This window comes from Talpa occidentalis, unplaced genomic scaffold, assembly GCF_014898055.3.
Source record: "Talpa occidentalis isolate TD23 unplaced genomic scaffold, MPIMG_talOcc4v2.1 talOcc4.3, whole genome shotgun sequence".
Lineage (NCBI taxonomy): Eukaryota > Metazoa > Chordata > Mammalia > Eulipotyphla > Talpidae > Talpa > Talpa occidentalis.
The window spans coordinates 79,641,183-79,653,217 of record NW_023603184.1 but is presented as its reverse complement, the minus strand read 5'-3'; the positions used below and the strand labels follow the sequence as shown (position 1 = coordinate 79,653,217).

The 12,035-nt window shown below is 33.5% G+C and overlaps 1 protein-coding gene across 10 annotated transcripts in view; it reads left to right on the top strand.

The window, feature by feature from the left end:
* The window catches only part of GTDC1 (glycosyltransferase like domain containing 1), a 352,060-nt gene extending 340,991 nt beyond the window's left edge, over nucleotides 1-11,069 (top strand). For 9 of the 10 annotated variants that reach the window (XM_054699706.1, XM_054699707.1, XM_054699705.1 and 6 more), the window contains 3 exons: nucleotides 1,521-1,591; nucleotides 2,294-2,385; nucleotides 7,470-11,067. In XM_054699706.1, the coding sequence (XP_054555681.1) occupies nucleotides 1,521-1,591; nucleotides 2,294-2,385; nucleotides 7,470-7,553 (247 nt within the window). In that variant the 3' untranslated portion in view covers nucleotides 7,554-11,067. Of the gene's footprint in view, nucleotides 1-1,520; nucleotides 1,592-2,293; nucleotides 2,386-7,469 lie in introns of all 10 variants that reach the window. The other variant, XM_054699714.1, reaches the window with a different exon arrangement.
* Nucleotides 11,070-12,035: the final 966 nt, after the last annotated feature.

The window sequence follows — 12,035 nt, the reverse complement described above, 5'->3', positions numbered from 1 at the left end:
GCCTGTGACTTCACTTCTTTTGATTTTATGTAATTATAAGAGAATGTTCATATGTATTTGCTTTTAGATTGGCACAGCATTTTAAAACAGTGTCTTCAGATAAAGTGCATATTTTCTTTTGGTTCATAAAGAATATCACTGGTTTATGTGCTCAAAACTTTTGTGAATGTTTTATAATGCAGTCACATTGTAGCTTTAGAGCTGGGCTTACGATAAGAGTATCTATGTATACCCTATTTATGCAGAAAAGAAAAATATTAAATATTAGTTGGGGTTTTGAATTAATAGTCAGTAATTAGATCCTGTGAATCTCTACTGTGTTATCTCGTAACTTTCATCAGTTATCAAACAAAACTTTGAACTCAAAATCTTTCCAAACTTTGCAGCTCAAAGTACTTTTCATTTAAACTAATTTCATATACATAATAAAATAGAAAAAAAAAATCACCCACTTAAAACAGCTTAAATTGCATGTACTTTGTCACTGTAAATAAACAAGGTAAACATTGACATAACTTCAAATTATTCTTAGGTTGAAAAAAATCTGCCGTTCAAAATAAAATTCTGCCTTTGGTCAACATTTTGGATGCAATTCAAAGTTTCTCATAAAATAAACATTTTAAAGAGTATTTTGAATTTCACCGCATAAATTCTAGCCAAAAGAAATTACAGTGGTATCTTTAAGGTTCTTATTATATGTCAGATCAATAGCCATTATGCAGGGCTAACACAGCCATCCAGATGCAATACCTCCCCTCTGCTTAACCCTTCACTACAATGACATGAAGAAAAACTTCCTATAGGTGGTCCTTGGGGATATGCTCTCACAAAGTGAAACTTTTCATTTTTGTTTGTTTCATAATAAAGTACTCTTTTCTAGAAAAATGGAAAATGAGCTGAATTTTTAGTTAAGAAAGCAAAATGTTTGTTAACATAATCTTCATTAGAATTCTTCAATAAAAGGGGGGAATATTTTTACATTCTGCATAATAGCAAATTATTTTGAAGCATGAGCTTAAAATGAAAATGCCCCATCACAACAGATTGTAAATTTTTTTTCTCTTGCTTTTAAAAGTATCTCAATCATTTCTATGGCTATCATCTTAAAGTTAAGTATTTGCTATCTTATTTAAACATTTTTGAAAAATGAACATTCTGGGGCTTTGCAGCATTATTAAGAAAAGCTGTCCATACTTTACCATGTTGTTACATGTGTTTATCTGCTGATTATAAAATGTGTTAAACAGTATTTTAAAAACAAAAAAAAAATGCAGAGCTACGCTTTGATTAATTCAGTGAACAAAACATATGCTGTTGGTTCTGTTCTATGAAATTCATATATGATCAATAAAATCTTTTAAAAGAGCAACTCTGGCTTTTAGGATTGTACTGCCGACCATGTTTCTCGTCCCAGTTAACTCTGGACTTACACTGCTAACTTAGGCAAACAAAACCACTTTCTGGCTATGACAGTAATATCTTTTTAATGTATTTTTATCCTCTTTCTAAAATTTCTTTAGGTTGGAAGCTGTGTATTGTGGTTGTTACCCACTTTGTCCCAAAGATTTGGTTTATCCTGAAATATTTCCAGGTAGCTGCTTTAATGTACTTTCGTCTTTGTTGAGATTTAATATGATTCATGCTAAATTAGAAAGTTTGAAAATAAACTTAGGCAGGAGCAATTGTTTATTTGGCAAGTCAACATGTTAGTGTTAAGGAAAATTTTATGTGTTTTAATACATTAGAGCAAGCTTATATTTACCATCTGTTCTTTTAAGATAACAAAAAAGCAAGTTTCCAAATAGCATTCTTCATTGTTAGCATACACATCCCATAATGATAGATTTTTATAAGCAGGTCAGTGTTGCTGCAATTGCTTACAGATTTTTTTTTTAATGATATACACAGAGAAAAATCAAGGACTGAAAGTCACACCAAATTATTTAAACAATTGACTAGTTAATAATATGCAACTGTTGTACAGGATACATACGGCTATAGTACCAGTTCTTTGAAAAAATGCTCATCACTAAATATATCACATATGCATTGTGTTACATTAGAATAATGTATTTTAATCACCCAAAGGAGATGTCTAAACAGCACAACTACACAGTCTTATTTAGCATTAAACATCCTTGTGAGCTGAGGTAACCTTATAAAATCATGCTTAAATAATGTAAAACACGAGGCGGCACAGAGCAATATGCATTTTTAATTAGTAAAGTGACTAATATCGAGTGTGTGCTTTGAGGTTTTTGTTTCATTAAAAATGTATCTGTTTTTCCTGCAGCTGAATATCTGTATTCTACACCTGAACAGCTTTCAAAAAGGCTCCAGAATTTCTGCAAGAGACCAGATATTGTAAGAAAACATCTCTATAAGGTAGTTATTGAGAAGAGATTTACGTAGTATAAATGCCATATTGAAGTACAAAGAAAAATCTTTAAAAAAAACATTTAATTAACATACTAATGTTTAAAGGAAACATGCTAGGGAGGGATATTAGTTGTTACACTAACAAGGATTAATTAAACTGGATGCCAGTTGTATTAACCTAGGTCTTATGAAATACGTGCACTTAATACACGGTACATGCTTTTTTTTTTTAATTTATTGTTTTCTAAGATGACTGTCCTTTACATTTAGCCCCAAGAGGCTTATAAAAATGAACCTGGATTAATGTAACTCATTAGTTTAAAAGGAAGTAAAGGAAAGATTCTACAATTATACTAATGAGGATAAGCCTTTCTTCCCATCATAATGAAATCTTCAGTCCTCAAAAATTCAGGTGAATGACATTAGTGAAGTTTGGTGTTCATTTTTTAACTACTTTAAAAATGATTTTCGAAAATCAAATATTTCCCTTGTCCAGTTTAATAAAATGGAATAAAAACCCAGAGTTTATTTAGAATAAGACTGTCAGTCTCCTCTGTGACTGGCAAAGTGAAAAGGAAAATTGTTAAAAATAGCATCATCACTCAGCTCCGTCATTCATTATCTTTTTTTCCTCATTTGAATCAAAAAATTTACATCGTGCAAATAACAACACAAAGAGGCACTACTAAAAGTCTAGTAATTGAACAAGGATAAATCTACTTTATGGGTTTTGGAGGTGACTCTAGGCCATGAATAATATACCTTTTTATATTCTTTGAATGTAGCATCTTCATTTTACATAAATTCAGTATAGTTTACAATCTAGGAGTTTTATAATCCAGTGTATTTTAATTTTCCTATGTTAATATATAACCCTCCTACATAAAATACAGTTCTTTGCCCTTTTTCTCTTCTTTTGCTTTCCATGGCTTAAGATACATATTTACATAGCGATACATCAAAACATGACTTTGTTTCTGCAGGAAACAGTTAAACTTCAAAAAAAAAAAAAAAGGAGAGAACCAAAAATGCAATTTAACACCCAATTTCAAGCTCATTATCTTTCATTGTCTATTAACTTGGCAATGGTTCAGAAGGTAGCTCATAATAGTTTAAAATGCTGACTGAACAGTTCCAGGCTTCAGTATTACTCCTTGAGTCAATACAATTGTACGGTATAAATGGGAAGCTTCTCAGGGAAAACAACCCTCCAAGGGTTACCTCCATATTTCCTAATTTTTTAAGTGGAGTAGTGGTCTGCTTGTGTAAAATAGTCATCAAGTAGTTTCCCATGGGATTGCCTATCAAAATAAACAGATAATAACTGAAGAAATAGAATAATAAATAGCAATATAAATGGATTCATTTTCTACATAAGACACAGAGCTATTTTCAATGAATTCATCATCAAATTTTGATTTTTTTTCCCCTGTGGATGATTTTTGGTAAAGTATTTCTTTATTCACAGTTTTATTGAGATATAATTGACATACAGCAATTGTATCTGTATCTAGTTTAAGGTATACAGCAAATGACTTTCACATGTTGTGAAATGACTACCATCATAAGTTTAATTATCACCCATCATTTCATATAAATACACAAAAAAAGAATGTCTTTTTCGTTGTGATGAGAATAGTGAAATATTTATGATTGTATTTCCACCATCAGGATTTGTCGACTTTGGGACTGTGGTGAAGGATTGTGGGTGATTGAATGGTAGGAGAACTATGGTAACCACACCCAAAGGGAATAATTCTGTATTGTGAAAAAATTAACAAGGCTGTAAAACAATGGAATCTCATTAATACATATATTAATTTGAAAACATTTTTAAAATATTTGTTCATTTTTAACTTTGCTTCAGGTTGGGCCTTATCCTTATTTTCAGTCTGCAAATTTTTAACCATTTCAAAATTACTGCAACAAGTTGCCTTTAGTTCCAAAGGAAAACAGATACACAGTTGAAATATTTTAATACAGTTATTGCATAACATAGCTGTAATTATTTATTTTATAAATAACTTCTGGGAAAATTTTGAAAAAAAAGTCAGTTTAGTCGTATGCTGTCAGTATGCCAATTTGTTCTTCATTCAGCTTAAAACAGAACCTTAAATGTTATTTCATGTTAATACATTTTACAGAATTTTTAGTCTGCACATTAAATTGCTCCATCACAAAGCTTTATAAATTAGTATTTTATTCATAAGCATTTATAAGGATTTATCTGTGTAATTCACTTTTATGTGTTTTCTAACATGGGATTTTTCATATAAATCTATAAGATTTATATATGTTCATTCTTAATAATATTGTGTCTAAAAAATATAATCTCAAAAATTAATAAAATAGTCGAGGAATTATAAATAATCAAGAACTTTCTGATACAATTATCAGGAGAAACTAATAGAAATTACAGGAAGGAAAACAGGGTTAGTGTGGTTGTTCTAATAGGATTTAGAGCCAAAAAAAAAAAAAAGGAATGCTTTCTAAAACTTCATAATTAAGATATACCAAGTTATGGTATTTCTTTGCCTCATGTTTTATAAACACACACATTTTCAGGTAGCATGTGCCTTCTCTAAATGCCAGAGAATTATTTCCCCTACAGCAGCTTTTTATCTACTTTGCTTATGCAATGAAGAGTCTTTTGTATGTGCTCTAAAGAAAATGTTGGGGTTTATTTTAGAGTTATTTCATTGGACAGTGCTATCTTGCTTTTATAAAACATATGCTTCTGAGATCTAAAAGGATAGAATGTCACAGAATTCTTTAATTTGCTCCTTTTATATTCTTACACCTTACCCTTTTTTTTTTTTTTTTGTTAAAAGTTTACATTTTAAAATCATCTCAACTGCTTAACATATAGAGTTCACTTTAGGATAGGATTTTTCATATGGATTCACACTTAGAAATTTAATGACTAGAATAAGGCTACTAACACTTGGCTTTCTTCTCACATGAGACATTATACTTTCAATATGAGTGAGAGTTTGGGGCTATAACTTGAAGCAGGATTTGAAACAGAATGCTATAACTAAAAAGCAGAAACAGAATTCTACATTTTTTTTCTTAAAGTGACTCTTTCTACTACAAAACACTGTGTCCATGAGTTCCCACCTGAAATGGTTTCAGACTTGAAATGTTTTAAGCTCCCTGTGTTCATGCAAGATGTTCTCTCTCTCTCTCTCTCTCTCTCTCTCTCTCTCACACACACACACACACACACACACGCACACACACACACAGAAGTTCAGTGCATGCAGAAATTAAATGTTTTTAATTCTTTAAAAAATCATAAGCCATTTCCTTAATTTAAAAATCCAAAACTATTCTTTCAAAAAGTTTACATGAAGGTTTAGTCATTTACTGTAGCTTCTTTGAGCTTTAAGATAGTTCCTTTTCTTAGTAGTTTAGACACATTGGACACTTCCTTGTCACATAGACAAGGTTTCACTTTATCTACAATAAGCACCTCTTTTTTGATTCCCAAACCTAACTTGAACACAAGATTCTAGAAGTAATCATCAAGCGACTACACAAGGGTTGATTTATTACAGTTTTCCTTTTCCAACATAAGCACATGAAGCTCTATATTTTTACCTCTTTCACTATGTGAATTTACTTCTGAAAATTTCCAGCAATGATTTGATGTCAGTACTTTGTACTTTTAGAGAACCCTTGGATCACTATATTTTAAAATGCTTCAGAAAAAAAGTTTACAGACATTCAATTGTTACCAGTATTGAAAATAGCACAAGAACACAAAGTGGGGCAGTTGTATGAGATATACCACCCAGATAAACAGAAGGGATTTTAATTCCCATAATATTTCTTCTGTACCTTTATATACAAATTGTGCAATATTCTGTATAAAAAGAAATGTCATTCTTACTAATGCTTTATAAGAGTGACCTGTAGTTTCCTAAGATTTTTGAGTTGATAGCTGCTGATTTTTATTTTGTTCTCCCCTTCAAGTTCTTCAACATTCCAGAAACCTTTATAACCTGCTGTTATTTGGAGAAGAGAAGAATTTTCAGATTTCTGCCTAAAAGTGATTCCAAGCAATGATTAAGCTCACAATTCAGACACAGTGCCCAGAAAAGCCATTTGTGGTTATCTTAATTATGTCAGGCTATATCTACCCCAACCACAGCTAAGCCACTTTAAGTTTCCTTCAAGAGACTGGTCACTTTATAGTCCCCTTTTAATTTGAGCTTATACTCTAGATGTGAAAAGGTGTTGCTCACAAGTATTAACACTCTTCCAAATTCGTTACTTTTACCTTAAAAAAATGAAAGCCTAGAAACTGTGGCACTTTTAGAACTTTCTCTCTCTCTCTCTCTCTCCCCCACCCTTCCCTCCCTTCCTCAGATGTATTGGCTTGATTTTCCTTTGATTTGTCAAGTGAAATAAGACAAAAATATCTTAGCACAATAGGTACACTTTGGGTGATTGAGATCAGTGAGAAGTTTTGGCTTTTTGCTCTTCTCAACTACTCATCTGCAGCCTGGCTCTGGGCGAACTTCTTGGCCTCTATATGATTTATCTATCAACTCAGAAGAAATTTTGTTGTTGTTAATTCTTACTAGCATTTCCCCCTGAGATACTGATATATTGAAATAATGAATATAAATCTGTTTGTAAACTTGAAGTGCTTTATAAACTCCACGTAATAGTAATGGCATTTCTCTTATGTCTTCACCACTTAAAAGTAGAATTCACATTAGCAAAAACATGTTTTAAGAGTGTTGTGTATCTTATGTTTATAAAAGTTAAAAGTTGGATGATAAACTTCTAATAGCTGTCACCCATAACATAAACCAGGAAGTATGTATGCAACAAAATATACCCATTTGCAAAAGATAAGGGAGTGTTCCCCTATAGTTGGAAATAATTACACTTTAAACCAATCAGCAACTGGGATTTCCTGAGGTGGTGAAACTTGGGAACCATTTAGTTGGTGGCTTTTTGAAATGTAGTTGACGAAAGTCATGCAAATTTGCAATATGAAATTTCTGCATACTTTAGTCTTTCAGTCGTTAATGCGTCTCCACTGCTCTCTCTATTTTTTTCCCTCCCCCTTACAGGGTGAAATGACTCCCTTTTCCTGGACAGCCCTATGTGGTAAATTCAGGTCTCTGCTTACAACAGAACCTAAGGAAGATTTGTGACAGATGGGGCTAAGTCACAAACTTGCAGCCTAAGGCAGAATCTGTAGAACTTTCCAGAGTGTGCCCATATTTACCTGATCAGAGAGAAAAGAAAATCTGCAGAGGAAGCTGAGCCTGGCTGCTTGTCATAGCTGACACAGAGCCATCTGCCACAAACCTGTGGCGGCTTCAGATCTCCAATCCCTGCCACCACCCCAACTCAAATTAAATACAGATTCCTAGAGACGTTATGATGGTTACACATGTCCTCGGCATCACATGGAGGAGACTGTTCAAAAAAAATATGTGGCCTGTTGTATAACCGCACTCATGTATCCCATATGTGGTGCCACATTGAATTTCCGGTTGAATCCATTTTTATCCTTTGTACTGGATGACATGGTGCCTGAATTCTTTCTTTTCGCCGACACGATGGCAGCCAAACTGCAGCTTCAAACGCTCGCACTTGGCTGGGATTCTACCTAGGTTGCCAGGTTATCATCGGAGCCTTCTTGTGTCCTCCGAGGGCCACAGGAACTGAAAGGAAGCTCAGAATGCAACTGGACTAATTGGGCAGCCCTCTCAGAGGAGGTTGTGGGCCAAGGGCTGCTCTAGCACTTTTCTTTTAGCAAATTAATGACTCTCTGGCACAGGGGTTTTAAAGTGAAGGTATTAATAAGGGGTCTGGCAGGTATTCCCATGATTCACTTACATTTGCATTTAATTTATCTCTAAGAAAGTTGCAAGATAAACAGCTGTAATTCGGACAAACACAGGAAATACACTAAGTGGAGCCATCTCACCTAGAAAATGAACACTGAGGTATTTGTCTTCCTTTTTTTACAGGGTTAAAAATGCTTCTTACAAAATCAGTTATTTTGATATAAATATTCTTCTAAAATATTTGCATCCCGCTACAAATACAATCTTTACACGATAAATCACTTATGATTCCAGTAGTCAAGCTGCTGTATTTGTTGATGTAAAGATGTTTTGAACAGCTAGATTGTAAAATAAATTTTTAATAAAGTGCCCACTGCAGTTTTTAATTAACATATCTCATTTACGTGTAAGTGTGTACATCTATCTGTAGGTTTCTCGCGGAACACTTTCCTTGTGTCAGAGACAACGAATACAATTGTTTCTTTCCGGATGAACAAGGATCTGTTTTGCAAATGTTTGCAAGATATTATGACATTTCCAAGATTTTCTTTGCATTCTGGAAAGCAGGAGGTAAACATTTGTAGTCATTAAGGTAAAGTCTGTTGATAAACCATCTTCTGTTTACTGACAGGTAAATTGTAACTTTCCTAGCTTTTGAAATGAGTAACTTCTATTCACTGCCAGAGTGAGGAGCGGTCAGGAAGAAGAGGGTTGACAAGGGCCAGTCCGGGTCTCTGGCTTCTAAAAGAATTATGTGGTCTGCGGGCATGTGAGATAGTGTGGGCAGTGGTTCAGGGGTCTGATCGGACCCATTTAAGAGGTAGCAAAATCGTTAGCAGGAGATAGAGCAAGGTCAGAGAGCCTTGAGATAATGGCAGTCTTGCAGATCAAAGAAACCAGGAGTTCTGAGTCCAGGAGGCCTGGGAATTTAAAAGCAGGAAGCGTAAAAAACAGAAACAACAACTCTATCACTGCATAGAGAGTCCTCTCCATAACTAGTATAAGAGCCATAATGTATGATGAGACATCACAGCACTGGTCCCCAGCCCTAGCTTTCAGGGACACATCACTGAATAAATTGCCTTCTCACCATTAAAATACAGGATTTAGGGATTATTTCAGAAGTCCTGAACCAAGACTGAGGAGTTTCAAATCTAACAGATATGCTCCTTTTGAGAGGAAAAGTTAAGATATAAATGTGCTTAAGAGGTTCTCAGACACTGCTCCTGGGCAGGGCTTATATTCTAATTAGATGAACTAGACCAGCAAATTTGCTTCAGTCACAGAGGTGCTATGTCGTAGATGACATCTCAAAATTCTATAATCCCACAGCCAAGAAGTTCACTATGTTTTTCTGTTCTGGAAATAACGTGTTCATATTTTGTAGTGGACAAGATATTATATGCATAACAACTATCCATATATGTTTTTGTCATTTGAGGGGCAAAAAGACTAGTTCCCTTTAAGATACTACATCTAAAACATTTAAATATTTTGCTGATTTTGGCAAATACAATATTAAAAATTATCTGTGTACATAATTTTTTTTCTATAACTGTAAACTCAGATCAAAGTTTGTCTTTAGCTGTGCCCAGCATACCTCCCACAGGAAAATTTACATTGTATGTAACAACATACATTTATAGAGGTGTGAACATATACACCTAAAGCATAGATAATGCTGTAAATCAGCAATACCTCAACAAACATAATTTCAAAAAAAAAAAACAGAACTAGCACATGATTCAGTAATTCCACTTCTGGGTATTTATCTGAAAAACACAAAATACTAACTTGATAAGCAATATACACTCCATGTTTATTACATCTTTATTTATAATAGCCAATGCACAGAAACCAACTTTGTCTATCCATGGATGAATGGAGAAAGAAAATGTGATACATATACAAATGTGTAGACTTTATATTCTATTATATATGTTATATATAATGGAACATTATTCAGTCACTAAAAAGAAGGAAATTCTTCATTTGTGACAACATGGATGGACTTTGAGGGCATTATGTGAAGTGAAATAAGTTAGACAAAGACATATACTGTATGAAGTCACTTATACATGGAATCTAAAAAAAAATTTGAAAAAGACATAAATGGAAAAAAAGTTTACATTTAATTTGCCCCTTCCTAAAACTATTGCTGTCAGATTCAGTATTGGTGCAAAGGAGAAATAAAGTCTAGCAAATGTGTAATTCCTGAACATTTGAAAAGATACCTATCTGTGTGCGTGCATATGTGCATTTCTTAATACCCATGATAGGGTGGACTGGGATGTAATTAAGTAAGTTAACACATATTTTGTTGCAGTTAGAGGATAATTGAGAATACGAATTAATAGCTTTAATTCCTAGTCCTGTTTCCTTCACTTTCACTAAAGAAATCAAAAACTCCCATTATTTCTTGTTTTGAGTACAGTTGTTGAAAATTTTGGTCTTTGGTTTATCATTCAATTCTGTTAATTTTATTCTTTTAAAATAAATCGAGATCGTTTTATTTTAAATATCTTTAAAAGCCTGCCTGTTACCAAGACCTTCATACAATGTACAAGATGCTTGCCTTGATTTACCTAATATCCATTTCAGACTACGTGTTTCTATCATAAGTAACAGAGTACTTGGCTCTTAACCTACTCATTTACACCATGTTGATCATATATTTAGGTCAAAAGATCTATAGACCACGTGCGTTTGAAGCACACTTCAAATATAGTTAAGTTTGAATGTCCAGTTCTTACTCACAATTCTTCAGACGTGTCACATAAAGATGGCAGCAGAATCAGTAGTCAATGGGAACTCTCATCCATAGAGGGCTGCATCAATTCATTTCAACACCTTGAAATGCATCTGGAAGCAAAGATTTCATTTTATGTTGAAGGTGTTAATTATATTTGATATTTTTAAAAGTAAAATCTGTTTTTGAGAAAGCATCTGCTACCCAGAAATATTATGAACCACAAAAAAATTTTTTTCATTTACGTCTCAAGATACTTTCTGTGGGTGATAGAATCAATTTTCATATGATAGCCCATGCTTCTTTTAGTGTTGACATACCCTCTGAGTTTTGTTCTATTGACTGTTGACAAGCATCATCCTAACTGCCTTTCTGTTTCAGTGGAAAAATGAGTAGTATTTAATATCTGATTTTACACTGCACAATGAAGAGAGTACATTATAAACCACTGACTTGGACATGTTTCATTTTTAAAATTTGAGATACAGGACACTATTGCTCCTATAACATACCCTCCTTTCAAAGCTAGTCATTAAAATGTAACTGGGAGAGTTTAAAAACATGCAAACAATTCTACCTGATGCTCAGATATGTACATATGTGGTGACAGTATAACAAAATAAAAACTTGGGAATTGACAGTATCTTTACAAAAATTATTACATCAGAAAGATGATGGAGAAAAGAACAGACATAACTGTAAGAAGCATGTTCACGCTAGGATTAATAGTCTATTTAAGCTGTGTCGTTGTACACAAGGCTTATTTCTACCCTTTATGACTGTTTAAATGTCTTAGATGCTATTATTGGATATACTTTTGATAGGAGCTATAAATACTTTGGAAGCATGTGGTTAGTTTTGCTATCATGCTAGTCTTTAACATTTCTTGATTCTAAACTATTGATCGAGTCAGAAAACCATTTCCCTCAGACACTGCAAGAAACTGGCCCAACTGCCTACACTCTCCTCTGCTCACCAAGTGCCAAGAACTTAACCTCAACCCTGAAACAAATCAAACTATGAAGAGGGTCAGACTTGCCTGCCCATGGATTCCTTTTTCCTGGGACTGCTGATCATCATTTCTAACTAAT